Source organism: Ranitomeya imitator, chromosome 1 (assembly GCF_032444005.1).
Source record: "Ranitomeya imitator isolate aRanImi1 chromosome 1, aRanImi1.pri, whole genome shotgun sequence".
NCBI classification, from domain to species: domain Eukaryota; kingdom Metazoa; phylum Chordata; class Amphibia; order Anura; family Dendrobatidae; genus Ranitomeya; species Ranitomeya imitator.
Genome location: NC_091282.1, coordinates 1,134,345,343 through 1,134,367,604, shown reverse-complemented (window position 1 = coordinate 1,134,367,604; position 22,262 = coordinate 1,134,345,343). Strand labels below are relative to the sequence as shown.

The 22,262-nt window shown below is 45.6% G+C and overlaps 1 protein-coding gene across 1 annotated transcript in view; it reads left to right on the top strand.

The window, feature by feature from the left end:
- Positions 1 to 22,262, top strand: part of GABRB1 (gamma-aminobutyric acid type A receptor subunit beta1) — an 890,147-nt gene that overhangs the window by 657,512 nt on the left and 210,373 nt on the right. The window contains exon 5 of the mRNA XM_069744511.1: positions 2,475 to 2,557. Coding sequence (XP_069600612.1) covers positions 2,475 to 2,557 — 83 coding nt within the window. The remainder of the gene's footprint in view (positions 1 to 2,474; positions 2,558 to 22,262) is intronic.

The following is a 22,262-nucleotide window of genomic DNA, read 5'->3' as shown; positions in this document are numbered from 1 at the left end:
CATTCAGCCAACCAACTGATCTCACAATTTATTTGGAAATATAAAAAAGCCAGACTCCCTTTTAAAATTCTCTCCCTTCCCAAAGGCAAGGGAGGTCTCGGCCTCCCAGATGTCAAAACTTATTATAAAGCTATACACCTCGCTAGATGGTTAAACTTACTAAAACCTAATCCGGAAAACTTTAACACAAAACTAGAACTTACCCTGTTAGGCGAGGAAGTTGATCTTTACCTCTGGTCATCCTACAATTGCCCACGTAAAAAACTTGATGAGATCCTACATAACACCTTATCTATAAGACGCTCCCTTATACCAAATCAGCTCCCATTCTGTTACTTTCTTGATAGCATTCCGATTGGGATCATTCCATGGTTGGTAGACCCCACATATGAAGACATCTATGGACTCTGGGCATCACTCCCAGACACCCCAATTTCTCATTTCCTGTCAAATCAAACACCCTGCAAAGATAACTGGCCGATTAATGCTACTAAACAACCCACTAATTTCCTCCAAAAATACCACATACATCGAATATTGACAAATTTCAGAACTAAGGTTAGTCACTCTCCAGACTGGCTCTGGCTCGATTTGCTGGTGATGCTAAAATCCCCAATCACCAAAATAGTCTCTAAACTTTATGCGAATCTCCTCAATAACTCAACTCAATTCAAACCTTTATATCTCTCTTCTTGGGAAACGGAGTTAGGAGTGACATTGTCCCCCCGGGAGGCCCAACAGATACTCGCCAATTCTCACGGGTTCTCCAGATGCACCCTATTACAAGAAAACTCATTTAAAATCCTTTCTAGGTGGTATCGAACCCCAGAAAGATTGTTTCATTGGGGATTAACGGATTCCCCGATGTGTTGGAGATGCTCTCGATCCATGGGTTCCTTAGCTCATATATTCTGGTTTTGTCAGGACTTAAAACAATTCTGGACGGACATAAACAAATCTCTACACAGCATGGAGCTAATGGATCGAGACCTAACGCCCCAAGATGTCTTACTCTCCCTTCCATCTTTCTCCTTTACACCAAAGAAGCACGATTTACTACCTATTCTATTAGCAGCTGCAAAACATTTGATATCAATACACTGGAAGAAAACAACCCCTCCATCGTTTAATGAATGGAGCCTGAAAGTCCAAGACTTATACCGCTTAGAGGAACTGTCCAGTTGGGAAACGCGATCCCATGAGAAATTTTGTGCCACTTGGCGCCCTTGGATCTCCTTTTCATCTCCCACTTCTGGGTCTTGTTGAATAGGATGCGATGACCGATCTGCCTCCGCGTCTGCACCAACTTTTTAGCACACTCCAACCACTTTTTCTGCCGTCCACTCCTCCTCTCTCTCATTTAATAACAACTTCATTTAAGATGTGAGTCACCTTTGTTGCACCCCCTAGCCTTACAATTTTCTTTTACAGCTCATTGTGATATCTAAGGCTGATTTTCATGGACCTGAAATTTGTTCTTTGTTTTGCATACTCAAATGTTATTATCTAACGAGTGTATATCGATTATAAAATCTCTCTTGATTATCTTACGACTTGTTGTAATGCAACAAAACATATGTACTTATGACACGAGAGTTTGTTTATTTCAATTTGTTCTTTCTTATGTTTATTGAAATTATAAATAAAGAATTTAAAAAAAAAAAAAAATATCGGATATGATCGATACCGATATCCGATACCAATACAAGTCAATGGGACACCAAGTATCGGAAGGTATCCTGATGGTTCCCAGGGTCTAAAGGAGAGGAAACTCTCCTTCAGGCCCTGGGATCCATATTAACGCGTAAAATAAAGAATTAAAAAAAAAAATATTGATATATTCACCTCTCCGGCGGCCCCTGGACATCACGCTGGTAACCGGCAGGCTTCTTTGTTTAAAATGAGCGCGTTTAGGACCTGCGAATGACGTCGCAGCTTCTGATTGGTCGCGTGCCGCTCATGTGACCGCCACGCGACCAATCAGAAGCCGCGACGTCATTCTCAGGTCCTAAATTTCTAGAATTAGGAGTTTAGGGAATGAGAATGACGTCGCGGCTTCTGATTGGTCGCGTGGCGGTCACATGAGCGGCACGCGACCAATCAGAAGCCGCGACGTCATTCGCAGGTCCTAAACGCGCTCATTTTAAACAAAGAAGCCTGCCGGTTACCAGCGTGATGTCCAGGGGCCGCCGGAGAGGTGGATATATCAATATTTTTTATTTTAATTCTTTATTTTACACATCCCTATGGATCCGATACCGATACCCGATACCACAAAAGTATCGGATCTCGGTATCGGAATTCCGATACCGCAAGTATCGGCCGATATCCGATACTTGCGGTATCGGAATGCTCAACACTAATGATGATACATTTTGACATTTGACAATGCTATGTTAGACAAATTACAGCACATACACTTGTAATGAATATTAAAATTATTCACATTCACATGTTCTATATTTTTGTTCTAGGATTACAACCACAGCAGCATGCATGATGGATCTACGCCGGTACCCCTTAGATGAACAAAACTGCACACTTGAAATTGAAAGCTGTAAGTACATTTCTGTTTTCTTTTCACATTTCAGTCGGGATTTCCTGGATTTTTTGGTGTTTCTGTTGCTTTTGTGTTGCTTTTTTCCTGTGATTGAAAATTCCTATTGGATTTTTTCTTGGCCATTTTGAACAAGCAGAGCAACAGTGTAAAAAGGTGAGTGATCTAAAGAGCAGCACTGTGTAAATGGAAATAAGCTTGCTAACTACAGTACTTTGCAAAAGTTTTAGGCAGGTGTGGAAAAAATACTGCAAAGTAAAAATAATTTCAAAGATAGAAGTGTTCATTTATTTAATTTTTTTACCAATCAATTAAATGCAAAGCGAATGATCAAAAGAGAAATTGAAATCCAATTAGTATTTTGTCTTTAGCATTAAACCGGTCACCAAGTTTTTCCCATATGAAGTAAGGCCAGCATCTGTAATCCCTCATATACAGAATTCTAATACACATATTTCAAGTTTAGCAACTAAGAACTTGTTAGGAGTCGAGTTTCCTCTGCTGCACAGGGGGAATCTCGATCCGTGTCTGCTGCAGTCTCCCATTCGGTATCGGCCGCAGTGGGCTCTGCTAAGCGGAGACGTCGCTCCCAGCGTCTCACTGGGGCTGATTTGGTGCATAGGGTCACTACTGCCTTTTCTGGCTTTCCTATGGTACCCTGCACTGATCTGCGGCGAGCGAGCCTCTCTGGGACTAAGTCCTTGTTTACTCACACTGAGCATGCCCAGGGCAGGGTCTCCCATTGGAGGTCGAGGGCCACATGTTCGGTCACATGCTCAGGTGCTGCAGTACATTCCATTGGTCCTTCTGGAAGGTCCTGAAAGGGCAAAACATGCTCAGGTACTGCAGCACTTTCCATTGGTCCTTCTGGAAGGTCCTGAAAGGGCAAAAACTTCATGAGCAGCTTCCTGTGCTGCAACTATATAAACTGCGCATGACCGCACGGCCATGCGCTAGTATCGTCTTATGCTATATGCTTTGCGCCAATGTGGTCATGTGTTTGAATGTGTTCAGGGACCCGGCTGAAATAAGCCCCTAGAATGCTGGCACCTCCGGCGAGGAGTTTTGTATGCATGCATGACCACTCACTGCTCACATCTGGGTAGTTGGCCTGTGCCTCTGTGAAAGTCTAACAGGGCACAGAGCTTTCCTCTCGCGGTTACTCTGTGAAGCTAACAGAGTTGGTATATACCGCCATATAGAGCCGCCATTATTTAGCAGCAGGTGCTTTCCTGCACGGTGGATCCCGGGTTGCGAACGCACCAATTCCATTTAATAAATTATATATTTGGTGCGTTCCGCCAACCCTAACAGTATACTAGCGCCAGGATCTGGCTAAGTAATGGCGGATGAACAGCGATTGCAGGGGTACATCCAGCTGCTGGAGGGCCGGTTGGCGTCTCTTGAGCGTGCAACCTCGGCGGTGGATGTTACCGCAATAGCTGTTCAGGCTGCTAGCGTGGCTGCAGCAGCTTTACCCACTGCCACCTCTGTTCTGACCCTATCTCACCTTCCTTTGCCTGAGAGATACTCTGGGGACAGTAAGTCCTGTAGGGGTTTCGTGAGCCAATGTGGTATACACCTCGAGCTTCTGGCTGCACCTTTCCCTACTGAGCGGGCAAAGGTGGGATTCATAATCTCTCTCCTGTCGGACAGAGCGTTGGAGTGGGCTACGCCGCTGTGGGAGCGCAACGATCATGTGGTGCGGAGTGTTCCTAGGTTTCTGGACACTCTGAAACAGGTCTTTTTAGGACCTCAAGTCACCCATGATACAGCGCTCCAACTGCTGGCTTTGACTCAGGGTTCAACCATGGTCAGCCATTTTGCTGTTCACTTCCGGACATTAGCGTCTGAGTTGGAATGGCCAGATAAAACCCTCATTCCCGTATTTTGGAGGGGGCTGGCTGACCATGTGAAGGACGCTTTGGCCACTAGGGAGATTCCCGCCACACTGGAGGAGCTCATAGCCGTATCTACTCGTATTGACCTCCGTTTTAACGAGCGGAGGTTGGAGCGAGCCCAGTGTAGGCAGAGGTTTCGGCTGGCTCCCACCTTCGCCAAACCTTTGGAATCTCCAGTCCAGGCATCCGAGTCACATGAGGCCTTAGAGGTGACACGAGCGGGATCCAAGTCTGTCTGCCCGTGCACATAAGGTCCGTCATGTTTGCCAGCAGTCAGGACACCTTGCCTCCAAGGGTCCTCAGCGGTCGGGGAAACTTCAGCGTCTAGTGGCAGTTGGAGGAGGTACACTAGACACGGCGACGTTTGCCTCAAAGTTGTCCTTCAAGGGGACAATTACCATAGGCCCATCCACTCTTATGGTCGAGCTATGCGTGGATTCTGGGGCAGAGGGTAACTTTATGTCTTCCGCTTTTGCCCAGCGTCACGCAATACCCTTGGTGATGCTCGCCAAGCCGGTAACCGTTCGAGTGGTAAATGGGTCAACACTACCTTCACAGATTACCCACCAAACCATTCCTTTCAAGCTATCTGTGTCTCCATCACATCAGGAGATAATCTCCCTATTAGTCATTCCTGAGGGAATTGATGAGGTCCTGTTGGGGATACCATGGCTTCGCTACCATTCTCCTCATATTGAGTGGTCCTCTGGGAGAATTTTGGGTTGGAGTAAATCTTGCGAGGGTAGATGTCTGAGGGAGTGCGTTCAGGTTGCTACTACACAGGTACCCGCAGATCTTTCCTCTCTCCCCAAGCACTATTGGCCCTATGCAGACGTGTTCTCCAAAAGAGCTGCGGAGACCCTTCCGCCTCACCGCCCCTATGACTGTCCTATTGACCTCTTGCCTGGTGCTGAGCCTCCCCGGGGTCGAGTCTATCCATTATCTCTCCCGGAGACGGAGGCAATGTCCCAGTACATCCAGGAGAATCTGGCAAGAGGATTCATTAGGAAGTCAGTGTCACCGGCAGGGGCAGGGTTCTTCTTCGTACAGAAGAAGACTGGAGACTTACGTCCATGCATAGACTACAGGGGTCTTAACGCCATCACCGTTAAGAACAAGTACCCATTACCCCTGATATCTGAGCTGTTTGATAGGCTACGGGGAGCGAGGGTATTTACAAAGTTAGATCTGCTTACAACCTGATTCGCATCCGTGAGGGGGATGAATGGAAGACGGCTTTTAACACCAGGGATGGGCACTATGAATATCTGGTGATGCCCTTCGGGCTCTGTAATGCCCCAGCCGTTTTCCAAGACTTTGTGAACGACATCTTCCGGGATATGCTCACCACCTCGGTCGTAGTCTATCTAGATGATATTCTCATCTTCTCTCCAGATATTGACTCCCATCGGAGAGATGTTCGCAAAGTCTTCGACCTCTTACGGGCAAACTCCCTCTACGCCAAGTTGGAGAAGTGTGTGTTTGAGCAGGAGTCCTTGCCTTTCCTTGGTTATATCATCTCTGCCCAGGGTTTGGCTATGGATCCTGCCAAGCTACAGGCTGTAATGGACTGGCAGGAACCCCATTCTCTTAAAGCGGTGCAGCGCTTTATGGGGTTCATTAATTACTATCGCCAGTTCATTCCACACTTCTCAACTTTGGTAGCTCCATTGGTTGCCCTCACCAAGAAGGGAGCAAATTCCAAGTTGTGGTCAGAGGAGGTCTCCAAAGTCTTTCTCTCGATCAAGTCACACTTCTCTATCGCTCCCATCCTACATCGCCCCGATGTTGATAAGCCATTTATCTTGGAGGTGGATGCCTCATCCGTTGGTGCTGGAGCAGTCCTTTTCCAAAAGGATGCTCAAGGTCGGAAGCATCCTTGCTTCTTCTTCTCCAAGACCTTCACACCAGCGGAGAGGAATTATTCCATCGGGGACAGGGAGTTGCTGGCCATGAAGTTGGCTTTTTCGGAGTGGAGACATCTCTTGGAGGGAGCTCGCTTTCCCTTCCAAGTCTTCACTGACCACAAGAACTTGGTGTATCTGCAAACGGCCCAGCGGCTGAATTCTCGCCAGGCTAGATGGTCCCTGTTCTTCTCCCGGTTCCATTTTACTCTCCATTTCCTCTCCGGGGAGAAGAACGTTCGTGCTGACGCTCTCTCCCGCTCCGTGGTGTCATCGGAGGAGGAGGAGCAGCCTCGGCTTATTGTCCCTTCTGAGAGCCTGAGAACTGTAGCTCCGGTTTCGCTAGAGTCTGTGCCCCCAGGCAAGACTTTCGTACCAGCTAACTTGCGACCGGAGGTTCTCTCTTGGGCTCACTCCTCCAGAGTGGGTGGGCATTTTGGGACCAAGAAGACATCTGAGCTTCTGGCGAGAACATACTGGTGGCCCCATATGGCCCGAGATGTCAAGGACTATATTCAGGCGTGCGTTTCTTGCGCCCAGAATCGGTCTCCTCAGCAACGGCCTGCTGGGTTGCTTTACCCTCTACCGGTGGCAGACAGGCCCTGGGAGATGGTCGGGATGGACTTTGTGGTGGGTCTACCCAAGTCGCGTGGCTGCTCCATTATTTGGGTTGTCACCGACCATTTCTCCAAGATGGTGCATTTGGTGCTGCTTCCTCGGTTACCCTCAGCACGGGCCTTGGCGGTGTTGTTCATTAAACACGTTTTCCATTTGCTTGGTATGCCTGATAAGATTGTCAGCGATCGGGGTCCCCAGTTCGCATCTCGGTTTTGGAGAGAGCTCTGCCGTTTACTCAGCATAGAGTTAAACCTCTCCTCTGCATACCATCCCGAGACAAATGGGTTGGTGGAGAGAACCAACCAGACTCTGGTGACATATTTGCGACATTTCGTCTCTGCTAGGCAGGATGACTGGGCATCTTTGCCACCTTGGGCGGAATTTGCCCTGAACAACGCCGTAGCCGATTCCACTGGTCAAACTCCTTTTCTCCTTAATTACGGCCAGCATCCGCATGTCCCTGTGCCCATGCCCGTGTCATCCACCGATTCTAGGGTGGCAGACTGGGCGGTGGAGGCACGTGACATCTGGGACCGCACACAGGATGCCATCCGGGCCTCCAAGGAGAGAATGAGGGTTTCGGCTGATACACACCGGCGCCCTGCTCCGGTCTTTGCTCCTGGTGACTTAGTGTGGCTCTCCGCCCGTAACATCAGGCTGCGAGTTGAGTCCACTAAGTTTGCTCCTCGCTACATTGGCCCGTTTAAGGTTCTGGAACAGGTCAACCCTGTGGTCTACCGTTTGGCTATTCCTCCACGCCTTGGTATCACCGATACTTTCCACGTTTCCCTCTTAAAGCCCGTTCATTTGTCCCGGTTTTCCGAGTCATCTGCTGGGACATCGGGTTCATCCACGGATGAGTTTGAGGTGAATGCTATTGTGGGGTGCAAGGTGGTACGTGGCAAGAAATATTATCTGGTGGACTGGAAGGGTCACGGCCCAGAGGATAGAACCTGGGAGCCTGTGGAGCACATTCGGGCTCCGCTGCTTATCGCAGCTTTTGAGCGTAGTGAGGCTCAAGGAGGGGGGGGCCCTAGGAGGGGGGGGTAATGTTAGGAGTCGAGTTTCCTCTGCTGCACAGGGGGAATCTCGATCCGTGTCTGCTGCGGTCTCCCATTCGGTATCGGCCGCAGTTGGCTCTGCTCAGCGGAGACGTCGCTCCCAGCGTCTCACTGGGGCTGATTCGGTGCATAGGGTCACTACTGCCTTTTCTGGCTTTCCTATGGTACCCTGCACTGATCTGCGGCGAGCGAGCCTCTCTGGGACTAAGTCCTTGTTTACTCACACTGAGCATGCCCAGGGCAGGGTCTCCCATTGGAGGTCGAGGGCCACATGTTCGGTCACATGCTCAGGTGCTGCAGTACATTCCATTGGTCCTTCTGGAAGGTCCTGAAAGGGCAAAACATGCTCAGGTACTGCAGCACTTTCCATTGGTCCTTCTGGAAGGTCCTGAAAGGGCAAAAACTTCATGAGCAGCTTCCTGTGCTGCAACTATATAAACTGCGCATGACCGCACGGCCATGCGCTAGTATCGTCTTATGCTATATGCTTTGCGCCAATGTGGTCATGTGTTTGAATGTGTTCAGGGACCCGGCTGAAATAAGCCCCTAGAATGCTGGCATCTCCGGCGAGGAGTTTTGTATGCATGCATGACCACTCACTGCTCACATCTGGGTAGTTGGCCTGTGCCTCTGTGAAAGTCTAACAGGGCACAGAGCTTTCCTCTCGCAGTTACTCTGTGAAGCTAACAGAGTTGGTATATACCGCCATATAGAGCCGCCATTATTTAGCAGCAGGTGCTTTCCTGCACGGTGGATCCCGGGTTGCGAACGCACCAATTCCATTTAATAAATTATATATTTGGTGCGTTCCGCCAACCCTAACAGAACTTGTCTTTGAGTAGCAGCTATTAATCATTTACAGAACCCTTTACAGTTTCCTATCTTACAAAATCGCAATGTATCCATAAAACGGACAATTTCATAAAAAATAAATAAAAGCACACATGAAGCACATTTAAACTCCATTCCTGTCATTGCAGTCTATGGGTCTATAGGGGATTCAGGCAGAACCCACAGGCAGAAACACAGTGTGAACAGGCCCTAATTTAAAATGCACACATAAGTAATAAACTTTGCTTCCAATTAGACTAATGGTGACAGTACTATTGCAAGGAGTTTATATGTTCTCCCTGTGTTTGGGTGGGTTTCCACTAGGTTCTCCAGTTTCCTTCCACACTCCAAAAAATTAATATAATATATACATTAAATGAGGTACTGGTTAATATTTTGGCCAAAATAGATAAGCTCGCGACCCAACGTCAAGGGTCCTCATGCTTGCGAGTTTTAACACTAATATCAAAAACAGCTAACATAGAAAGAAACACATAGCATACAGGTACGGCCTTACCAAACCCTGTCTGATGACAAATGCACTAGCGGGATGCAGCAGGCCTCCACTAATAAAGGCAAGAGGCAGCAAATGTGTAAGCTACTGATAAAAGAGACAACCCCTCACCTACCTAATTTATTGTATTTTTCATATGCATTAATTTTTTGCACTTTTTATCATATCATTTTTTGCAGGATGCAGCCAGGCCTCTTTTTGTTGGCTTGATTCATTAGGGCAACTGTCCCTGTGTGGTGCATATTATGGTGTTAGATAGCCCGCCTGATAATACTATGGGCACCATTAATAGGCTGCAAGCCAGACACTTTGCATACCTGCGTAACTGGCAACCTATGCAAGCCCAATTAGTGTGCACTTTTTTTCTACTAGGCAGCCAACCCCTCCATAATCTGGTAGGTGTGGGGTTGTCTTTTTATCAGTAGCTTGCACCTGTGCTGCCTCTTGCCTTTATTAGTGGAGGCCTGCTGCATCCTACTAGTGCATTTGTCATCAGACAGGGATTGGGAAGTCTGTATCTGTATGGTATGTGTTTCATCTGTCAAGTCAGCAGTCTTCCCCATGATTGTGGAGCCTACTGAAACAGACTAAGGGTACCGTCACACTATACGATTTACCTACGATCACGACCAGCGATATGACCTGGCCGTGATCGTAGGTATATCGTAGTGTGGTCGCTGGGAGCTGTCACACAGACAGCTCTCCAGCGACCAAGATGCCGAGGTCCCTGGGTAACCAGGGTAAACACCGGGTAACTAAGCGCAGGACCGCGCTTAGTTACCCGATGTTTACCCTGGTTACAAGCGTTAAACTAAAAAAAAACAAACAGCACATACTTACATTCTGGTGTCCGTCAGGTCCCTTGCAGTCTGCTTCCCGCACTCAGTGACTGCTGGCCGTAAAGTGAAAGTGAAAGCACAGCCGCTGTGCTCTGCTTTCACTTTACGGCCGGCAGTCACAGTGCTGGAAGCAGACTGCAAGGGACCTGACGGACACCAGAATGTAAGTATGTGCTGTTTTTTTTTTTTTAGTTTAACGCTTGTAACCAGGGTAAACATCGGGTAACTAAGCGCGGTCCTGCGCTTATTTACCCGATGTTTACCCTGGTTACAAGCAAACGCATCGCTGGATCGCATCGCTAGATCGCTAGATCGGTGTCACACACACCGATCTAGCGATGACAGTGGGAGATCCAGCGATGAAAGAAAGTTCTAAACGATCTGCTACGACGTACGATTCTCAGCAGGATCCCTGATCGCTGCTGCGTGTCAGACACAGCGATATCGTAACGATATCGCTGGAACGTCACGAATCGTACCGTCGTAGCGATCGAAATGTTATAGTGTGACGGTACCCTAAGGGATATTTTTAAATGCTTAGGAAGCCTTTCCAGGTGTTTTTTGTTAATCTAATTTACTGAGATAATGACTTTCATTGGCTGTAAGCCATAATCATTTAACATTAACAGAAATAAACACTTGAAATAGATCACTTTGCTTGTAATGACTCTATATAATATATGAGTTTCACTTTTTGTATTGAAGAACTGAAATAAATTAACTTGTTGATGATATTCCAATTTTGTGAGAAACACCTGTGTATAAATATACAGTATATGTATATATATATATATATATATATATATATATATATATATATATATATATATATATATATATACAGTACAGACCAAAAGTTTGGATACACCTTCCCATTTAAAGATTTTCCTGTATTTTCATGACCATGAAAATTGTACATTCACACTGAAGGCATCAAAACTATGAATTAACACATGTGGAGTTATATACTTAGCAAAAAAGTGTGAGACTACTGAAAATATGTCTTATATTTTAGGTTCTCCAAAGTAGCCACCTTTTGCGCTTTGATGACTGCTTTGCACACTCTTGGCATTCTCTTGATGAGCTTCAAGAGGTAGTCACCGGGAATGGTTTTCACTTCATAGGTGTGCCCTGTCAGGTTTAATAAGTGGGATTTCTTGCCTTATAAATGGGGTTGGGACCATCAGTTGTGTTGTGCAGAAGTCTGGTGGATACACAGCTGATAGTCCTACTGAATAGACTGTTAGAATTTGTATTATGGCAAGAAAAAAGCAGCTAAATAAAGAAAAAGAGTGGCCATCATTACTTTAAAAAATGAAGGTGTCAGTCTGAAAAATTGGGAAAACTTTGAGTGTCCCCAAGTGCAGTGGCAAAAACCATCAGGCGCTACAAAGAAACTGGCTCACATGAGGACCGCCCCAGGAAAGGAAGACCAAGAGTCACCTCTGCTTCTGAAGATAAGTTTATCCGAGTCACCAGCCTCAGAAATCACAGGTTAACAGCAGCTCAGATTAGAGACCAGGTCAATGCTAGTCATGAAAATACAGAAAAATCTTTAAATGAGACGTGTGTCCAAACTTTTGGTCTGTACTGTATATAAAGTATACAGTATAAATACACAGAAACATATTCAGTTTATTTATGTTTAAGCACATGCAGTGTACATGTATATATATTTACACAGATATATACACATACTATATACTAGTAACAAAGGCAGGGTACCCATTAATATATATCTTTAAAGGTAGGGCAGAACTCGATCGACTTGCCCACAATGAGAAAGCAGAAACACACAGAGAGTAAATCTCATAAATGTTGGGACATCGTTAACAAAAGCCTGGATTAGTAAGTGGTACTAATGAAAAACAGCTAAAAGGTAAATTTTCAAAGAAATTACATGACTGTGCATAAAAAGAGCATGTTAGAGAGGTAAAGGCTCAGAAGCAAAGCTAGTCAGAGTTTCACTCATTTGTGAAATACTGCAATTTAAAAATTGTGGAATAATTTTAGCAAAATGTTTTGCAATGAAAACTTGCAAAGACGTTAAATATTCCATAATGTATAGTACATAATATCATCAAAAGATCAGAGATTCTGAAGGAATCCATGTGCATGATCTATGGGCCTTCAGGTGGCAATGCATTAAACAGGCATGATTCTGTCAAGCAAATCATTGCATGGGCTAAGGCAGTGTTCCCCAACTCCGGTCCTTAAGAGCCACCAACAGGTCATGTTTTCAGGATTTCTTTAGTATTGCAAAGGTGATAATTGTATCACCTGGACAAGCAAGCATTCAATCACCTGTGCAATTCTAAGGAAATCCTGAAAACATGACCTGTTGGTGGCTCTTGAGGACCGGAGTTGGGGAACACTGGGCTAAGGAATAGTGTCAGAAAGTATTGTCTGTGAACACAGTTTGCCACGCATCAACAAATGCAAGTTACAGCTGTATCATACAAAAGAAGATTTCAGGAGTCATCCAAATCCAGAAATGCTGCCATCTTCTCTGGCCCAAAGATCATGTATAATAGACTGAGGAAAAATGTAAAACTGTTTTGTGGTCAGATTAATCAAAGTTTGAGATTCTTTATGGAAACCATGCATGCTGTGTCCTACAGACCTAAGAGGAGAGGGACCATCCAGTCTCATGGGGTTACCACAACAGAGAGGAGTCAGAATTGTCTGATTGCTCCTACTCCTACTCTGAAAAGAAGCACTCCACCTTGTTTTTAAATTGTGTTAATTTCTTTTGGCAGAATAGGGCTTAATCGGCCATGTTGGAAGCACTGGGAGTCTGAGCTATCAACTGTGCACTGTTAGCCACTCCTATGCACTTTATAATCTGGGTCCTGATTGAGACACATCGTCAGAGTTAGCTTATGCTGCATGGCTTGGAGGAGAGGTGTTTTGGTGGTTATTTGAGGAGTTTGGAGGAGTTATCTGTGACTGTTGTGTGGATTTTTAAGAGTGATAATTCCCTTCTCTCCTCCTACTTTGCTTTTCCCCATCCTCCACTCCCTGCTGCATTCCTCTATTATATGTGAGTGAATATTTGTATGCCTGGTATTTTCAGTTACATGTTCATGTTGCCTTGTTCGTCGGGTTGGTGTACTGTGATGCACAGCAGCGCCCCTCTTCCATGGGTGGGGGAAAAGAACAGACGGAGGGCTGATTCAGGAGATAAGGCAAGGGTGGAGGCCATTCCATATTCACCTTCAGAAGTATCTCGGGGAATAGGATGAGCTAGAGTGTGCCCCTAGAGTTAGGGACAGGGAAGGAGCCCCTGGTCCCAGGTCACCTGACAGCTGTGTTGTAACATTCAGCTTGTTATCAGCATATAATTCAATATCCTGAATCTCTGATGTTATGCCGCTGAATTTGTGTATTTAGAACAGGCAGTTTACACATCTTGAAAGGTATTATGAGTGCTGAGCATTATATACACACATGGTCTTGCTCTTGAGGAGTGGGCCAAAATACCTGTCAAGAGGTGCAGAAGTCTCATTGACCGTTACAAGAATCATTTGATTGCAGTGATTGCCTCAAAATGTTGTGCAACAAATTATTAAGTTAATGGTACCATCATTTCTGTCCATGCCTATTTAATGAGTTTTTTTTTTTTAATTCTGTGGAAGCATCTACTATATAATTGTTTAAGGGTCACTTCCATCTTTCTGTCTGTCCTTCTGTCTGTCTGTCTTTCTTTCTGTCTGTCACGGAAATCCCAAGTCGCTGATTGGTCGCAGCAAAACAGCCATGACCACTCAGTGATGGGCACAGTCCGGCGGCAAAATGGCCGCTCCTTACTCCCCGCAGTCAGTGCCCGCTCCATACTCCCCTCCAGTCAGCGCTCACACAGGGTTAATGGCAGCGTTAACGGACTGCGTTATGCCACGGTGTAATGCATTCGGTTAACGCTGGTACTAACCCTGTGTGACCAACTTTTTACTATTGATGCTGCCTATGCAGCATCAATAGTAAAAAGATCTCATGTTAAAAATAATTTAAAAAATAAAAAATCATTATATACTTACCTTCCAGCCGAGGGCTTTCCCGCTCCATGCGATGCTCTTGTGACCGGTCCATGCATTGCGGTCTCGCGAGTCATCTCACGAGACTGCAATGCACTCTTGGGACCGGAGCGTCACAAGGAGCATCGGTAAACGCCTCGGCTGGATCCGGGGGGCCGACGGAGGGTGAGTATATAACTATTTTTTAATTTTAATTATTTTTTTAACAGGGATATGGTGCCCACATTGCTATATACTATGTGGGCTGTGTTATATACTATGTGTCTGTGCTATATACTATGTGTCTGTGCTATATACTACATAGCTGGGCAATATACTACGTGGCTGAGCAATATACTACGTGGCTGGCCAATATACTACGTGGCTGGGCAATATACTACGTGGCTGAGCAATATACTACGTGGCTGAGCAATATACTATGTGGCTGGGCAATATACTACGTCGCTGGGCAATATGTTGTGAATTCTGTTGTCGAACTCCCTCCTGTGGTCGTGAATGGTACTTCGGCGAGTTCTGTCCATGGACTCCCTCTGGTGGCTGTGAGCTGTGAGTGAAGCTGCTGCTTCTGAGGTTCCTTACACAGGTGACGTGGTTTATCCTTTGGTTGGCTGCTCTATTTAACTCCACTCAGATCGTTACTCCATGCCAGCTGTCAATGTTCCTGCATTGGTTCAGGTCGCTCTTGGATCTTTCTGGTGGCCTGTCTTCTCCAGCAGAAGCTAAGTTCCTGATAGTTATTATTTGTTCATTGTTTCCTTGTCCAGCTGGTTATCATGATTTTGTCTTGCTAGCTGGAAGCTCTGGGATGCAGAGTGGCACCTCCGCACCGTGAGTCGGTGCGGAGGTCTTTTTGCACACTCTGCGTGGTCTTTTGTAGTTTTTTGTGCTGACCGCAAAGATACCTTTCCTATCCTCTGTCTGTTTAGTAAGTCTGGCCTCCCTTTGCTGAAACCTGTTTCATACCTGCGTTTGTGACTTTCATCTTTACTCACAGTCAATATATGTGGGGGGCTGCCTTTTCCTTTGGGGAATTTCTCTGAGGCAAGGTAGGCTTTATTTTCTATCTCTAGGGCTAGCTAGCTCTTAGGCTGTGAAGAGGCATCTAGGGAGAGTCAGGAACGCTCCACAGCTATTTCTAGTTGTTGTGATAGGATTAGGGCCTGCGGTCAGCAGAGCTCCCACATCCCAGAGCTTGTCCTGCGTGAGTTTAACTATCAGGTCGTGCCGGGTACTCCTAACCACTAGGTCCATAACAGTACAGCTGGCCCAAAGTATTAATGCATCTCAATAGAGGGATAAGAGAAGTTCTGAGACCATTTTTTTTTCTTTGCACTGTGTTTTGTCTTTCTTTTCCGCTAAACCTTTGGGTGGTTCAGGACACAGGTGTAGATATGGACATTCAAGGTCTGTCCTCTTGTGTGGATCATCTCACTGCAAGGGTACAAAACATTCAAGATTTTGTGGTTCAGAATCCGATGTTAGAGCCTAGAATTCCTATTCCTGATTTATTTTCTGGGGATAGATCTAAGTTCTTGAATTTCAAAAATAATTGTAAACTGTTTTCTAGCTTTGAAACCCCGCTCCTCTGGTGACACCGTTCAACAAGTAAAAATCATTATTTCTTTGTTGCATGGTGACCCTCAAGACTGGGCATTTTCCCTTGCGCCAGGAGATCCTGCATTGTGTGATGTTGATGCGTTTTTTCTGGCGCTTGGATTGCTTTATGATGAACCAAATTCAGTGGATCAGGCAGAGAAAATCTTGCTGGCTTTGTGTCAGGGTCAGGATGAAGCGGAGGTGTACTGTCAGAAGTTTAGAAAGTGGTCTGTGCTTACTCAGTGGAATGAGTGTGCCCTGGCAGCAATTTTCAGAAAGGGTCTTTCTGAAGCCCTTAAGGATGTCATGGTGGGATTTCCCACGCCTGCTGGTCTGAATGAGTCTATGTCCTTGGCCATTCAGATCGATCGGTGCTTGCGTGAGTGCAAAGCTGTGCACCATCTGGCGGTATTCTCTGAGCATAGGCCTGAGCCTATGCAGTGTGATAGGACTTTGACCAGAGCTGAACGGCAAGAACACAGACGTCGGAATGGGCTGTGTTTTTACTGTGGTGAATCCACTCATGCTATCTCCGATTGTCCTAAGCGCACTAAGCGGTTCGCTAGGTCTGCCACCATTGGTACGGTACAGTCTAAATTTCTTTTGTCAGTTACTCTGATTTGCTCTCTGTCATCCTATTCTGTAATGGCATTTGTGGATTCAGGCGCTGCCTTGAATTTGATGGACTTGGAGTTTGCCAGGCGCTGTGGTTTTTTCTTGGAGCCCTTGCAGTATCCTATTCCATTGAGAGGAATTGATGCTACGCCTTTGGCCAAGAATAAGCCTCAGTACTGGACTCAATTGACCATGTGCATAGCTCCTGCACATCATGAGGATATTCGCTTTTTGGTGTTGCATAATCTGCATGATGTGGTCGTTTTGGGGTTGCCATGGCTACAGGTCCATAATCCAGTGTTGGATTGGAAATCTATGTCTGTGTCCGGCTGGGGTTGTCAGGGGGTACATGGTGATGTTCCATTGTTGTCAATTTCGCCTTCCACTCCTTCTGAAGTCCCTGAGTTTCTATCAGATTACTGGGATATATTTGAAGAGCCCAAATCCGGTGCCCTACCTCCTCATAGGGATTGCGATTGTGCTATTAATTTGATTCCTGGTAGTAAGTTTCCTAAGGGCAGTCTGTTTAATTTATCTGTGCCAGAGCACGCCGCTATGCGGAGTTATATAAAGGAATCCTTGGAGAAGGGTCATATTCGCCCGTCGTCGTCACCATTGGGAGCAGGGTTCTTTTTTGTGGCCAAGAAGGATGGCTCTTTGAGACCTTGTATTGATTACCGCCTTCTTAATAAGATCACAATCAAATTTCAGTATCCTTTGCCGCTGCTGTCTGATTTGTTTGCTCGGATTAAGGGGGCTAGTTGGTTCACCAAGATAGATCTTCGAGGGGCGTATAATCTTGTGCGAATTAAACAGGGCGATGAATGGAAAACAGCATTTAATACGCCCGAGGGCCATTTTGAGTACCTGGTTATGCCATTCGGGCTTTCTAATGCTCCATCTGTGTTTCAGTCCTTTATGCATGACATCTTCCGAGAGTACCTGGATAGATTCATGATTGTATATTTGGATGACATTTTGGTCTTTTCGGATGATTGGGAGTCTCATGTGAAGCAGGTCAGAATGGTGTTCCAGGTCCTTCGTGCGAATTCCTTGTTTGTGAAGGGGTCAAAGTGTCTCTTTGGAGTTCAGAAGGTTTCATTTTTGGGTTTCATTTTTTCCCCTTCTACTATCGAGATGGACCCTGTTAAACTTCAGGCCATTTATGATTGGACTCAGCCGACATCTGTGAAGAGCCTGCAGAAGTTCCTGGGCTTTGCTAATTTTTACCATCGCTTCATCGCTAATTTTTCTAGTATTGCTAAACCGTTGACTGATTTGACCAAGAAAGGTGCTGATGTGGTCAATTGGTCCTCTGCGGCTGTAAAGGCTTTTCAGGAGTTGAAGCGTCGTTTTTCTTCTGCCCCTGTGTTGTGCCAGCCAGATGTTTCGCTCCCGTTTCAGGTCGAGGTTGATGCTTCTGAGATTGGAGCAGGGGCTGTTTTGTCGCAAAGAAGTTCTGATGGCTCGGTGATGAAACCATGTGCCTTCTTTTCTAGAAAATTCTCGCCTGCTGAGCGCATTTATGATGTTGGCAATCGAGAGTTGTTGGCCATGAAGTGGGCATTCGAGGAGTGGCGACATTGGCTTGAAGGAGCTAAACATCGCGTGGTGGTCTTGACGGATCACAAGAATTTGACTTATCTCGAGTCTGCCAAACAGTTGAATCCTAGACAGGCTCGATGGTCGCTCTTTTTCTCCCGTTTTGATTTTGTGGTTTCATACCTTCCGAGATCTAAGAATGTGAAGGCTGATGCCCTGTCAAGGAGTTTTGTGCCTGACTCTCCGGATGTTCCTGAGCCGGCGGGTATTCTCAAAGAGGGGGTAATTTTGTCTGCCATCTCCCCTGATTTGCGGCGCGTGCTGCAGAAGTTTCAGGCTGATAGACCTGACCGTTGTCCTACGGAGAAACTGTTTGTCCCTGATAGATGGACTAGTAGAGTTATCTCTGAGGTTCATTGTTCGGTGATGGCTGGTCATCCTGGAATCTTTGGTACCAGAGATTTGGTGGCTAGATCCTTTTGGTGGCCTTCTTTGTCACCGGATGTGCGTTCTTTTGTGCAGTCCTGTGGGACTTGTGCTCGGGCTAAGCCCTGCTGTTCTCGTGCTAGTGGGTTGCTTTTGCCCTTGCCGGTCCCAACGAGGCCCTGGACGCATATTTCCATGGATTTTATTTCTGATCTCCCTGTTTCTCAAAGGATGTCGGTCATTTGGGTGGTTTGTGATCGCTTCTCTAAGATGGTCCATTTGGTACCCTTGTCTAAATTGCCTTCCTCCTCTGATTTGGTGCCATTGTTTTTCCAGCATGTGGTTCGTTTGCATGGCATTCCAGAGAACATCGTCTCGGACAGAGGTTCCCAGTTTGTTTCGAGGTTTTGGCGGTCCTTTTGTGCTAAGATGGGCGTTGATTTGTCTTTTTCTTCGGCTTTCCATCCTCAGACTAATGGCCAAACCGAACGAACTTATCAGACTTTGGAAACATATCTGAGATGCTTTGTTTCTGCTGATCAGGATGATTGGGTGTCCTTCTTGCCTTTGGCTGAGTTCGCCCTTAATAATCGGGCCAGCTCGGCTACTTTAGTTTCTCCTTTTTTCTGTAATTCTGGTTTCCATCCTCGTTTCTCTTCAGGGCAGGTTGAGCCTTCTGACTGTCCTGGTGTGGATACGGTGGTGGACAGGTTTCAGCAGATTTGGACTCATGTGGTGGACAATTTGACATTGCCCCAGGAGAAGGCTCAACGTTTCGCTAACCGCCGGCGCTGTGTTGGTCCCCGACTTCGTGTTGGGGATTTGGTTTGGTTGTCATCTAGTCATGTTCCTATGAAGGTTTCCTCTCCTAAGTTTAAGCCTCGTTTCATTGGGCCATATAAGATTTCTGAAGTTCTTAATTCTGTTTCATTTCGTTTGGACCTTCCAGCTTCTTTTGCCATCCATAATGTGTTCCATAGGTCGTTGTTGCGGAGATACGTGGCGCCTATGGTTCCCTCCGTTGATCCTCCTGCACCGGTGTTGGTTGAGGGGGAGTTGGAGTATGTGGTGGAGAAGATTTTGGATTCTCGTGTTTCGAGACGGAAACTCCAGTACCTGGTCAAGTGGAAGGGTTATGGTCAGGAAAATAATTCCTGGGTTTTTGCCTCTGATGTTCATGCTGCCGATCTTGTTTGTGCCTTTCATTTGGCTCATCCTGATCGGCCTGGGGGCTCTGGTGAGGGTTCGGTGACCCCTCCTCAAGGGGGGGTACCGTTGTGAATTCTGTTGTCGAACTCACTCCTGTGGTCGTGAATGGTACTTCGGCGAGTTCTGTCCATGGACTCCCTCTGGTGGCTGTGAATGAAGCTGCTGCTTCTTATGTTCCTTACACAGGTGACGTGGTTTATCCTTTGGTTGGCTGCTCTATTTAACTCCACTCAGATCGTTACTCCATGCCAGCTGTCAATGTTCCTGCATTGGTTCAGTTCGCTCTTGGATCTTTCTGGTGGCCTGTCTTCTCCAGCAGAAGCTAAGTTCCTGATAGTTATTATTTGTTCATTGTTTCCTTGTTCAGCTGGTTATCATGATTTTGTCTTGCTAGCTGGAAGCTCTGGGATGCAGAGTGGCACCTCTGCACCGTGAGTCGGTGCGGAGGTCTTTTTGCACACTCTGCGTGGTCTTTTGTAGTTTTTTGTGCTGACCGCAAAGATACCTTTCCTATCCTCTGTCTGTTTAGTAAGTCTGGCCTCCCTTTGCTGAAACCTGTTTCATTTCTGCGTTTGTGACTTTCATCTTTACTCACAGTCAATATATGTGGGGGGCTGCCTTTTCCTTTGGGGAATTTCTCTGAGGCAAGGTAGGCTTTAATTTCTATCTCTAGGGCTAGCTAGCTCTTAGGCTGTGAAGAGGCATCTAGGGAGAGTCAGGAACGCTCCACAGCTATTTCTAGTTGTTGTGATAGGATTAGGGCCTGCGGTCAGCAGAGCTCCCACATCCCAGAGCTTGTCCTGCGTGAGTTTAACTATCAGGTCGTGCCGGGTGCTCCTAACCACTAGGTCCATAACAGCAATATACTACGTGGCTGGGCAATATACTACATCTCTGTGCTATTTACTAAGTGGGCTGTGCTATATACTATGTGGCTGGGCAATATACTATGTGGCTCTGTTATATACTACATGGGCTGTGTTATATACTACGTGGGCTGTGTTATATGCTACTTTCTCTGCTATATCTGTGCATCATGAATCATTGTATGTGGTAAAGAGGGGGGCCCACTAAGACTCTTTCACCCGAAGCCCTCAAAAACCTGAAGCCGGCCCTGGCTTCACTGATTTGTCATGCCCAGCCGCGAACAATCAGTGACAGTTGCAGTCCACCCACGAATTGGTGCGAAATTTGAACTACGCTTCGCTAATTCGTCGTGCCCGGCCGGCCGAATCCTGTGTATAAATTGCATTATTCTGAAAACTTCATAAATAAACTACATACATATTCTAGAATACCCAATGCGTTAGAATCTGGCCACCATTTAGTGATTGATAAGCAATGTCTGACTTTCATTTGTTCATTTTCATAGTGTAGATGTTATATTTATTATTATTTTTGTCAGATTCAAAATATTTCTGTGAACATTGTGGGGTTTTCTGTCATTAAACGAGGGGTATCAACAATTTTGACCATGTGTGTAAAGGTTTTCGATCCATCCAGACAACATCTGTGTGAGGGGAGGCCTTGCATATTTCATCAAGATGATGCATCAATTTCTCAATGAGTTAATGTTTTCAAACTAAATAGAAAAATGTCTAACTTTCACTTTCTGATCTATGTTCTGTGGTGAATAAAATATGATGATAAGAGATTTTCAAATCATTGCATTCTTGTTTTCTCTACATTTCATACATCATCCCAACTTTTAGAAAACTGGGGTTGTACTTTTTTAAGTGAAAAGATGGCAAAAGACAAGGTGTTGACCTTTTTCAGGAAAGAAATATATCTTGGTACCGTGTTAGCCAGTGGATAGAAAAATATTTAGAATTGAGAGTCCTCAGTGGTTGATACCTTTTAATGGCTAACTGAAAAGATGGTAACAAATTGCAAGCTTTCGAGACTACACAGGTCTCTTCATCAGGCAAAGACTGTTTTAGTCTTTGCCTGATGAAGAGACCTGTGTAGTCTCGAAAGCTTGCAATTTGTTACCATCTTTTCAGTTAGCCATTAAAAGGTATCAACCACTGAGGACTCTCAATTCTAGACCTTTTTCAGTACACTTATTGCTTTTGACTGTATGGCTCTTAAGGTTATTGACATGACTGAGACTATGTATTCCTTTACCACTTAGCCAGTTTTCACCTGCTTGACCAGGTCATGTTGTTCAAATCTGTTAAAATCAGACATGTGTCACTTTATGTGCTAATGACTCTGAAATGCTTCTTTATGTCCTCCTGATTCTGCAATTGTATTTTCATGGTGCAAGTGATTGATTGCAGCTATTTATTCCCCAGGGTGTGCAACCAAATACTAAGTGGAGGGTGCCAGCAATTTTGTCCGGACCATTTTTGGGGCTTCCTGTGAAATTATGTCCAATTTGCCTTTTTATCTCAGTTTATTTTGTGTTGTTCCAGTACACACAATAAAATAAACATGTATACAACAAAAGATGTGTAGCTGCAAACATTTTCTGGGAGAAAAACGTCATCTGCTGGAACAATTTCATGGGTGCCAACACTTTCTGCCATGACTGTAGCATTTTAACTGAATAAAGTATTATGTTATTGGTAAATTTAGGTCAATATTCTCTACAAATAGCTTTAAAAAATATA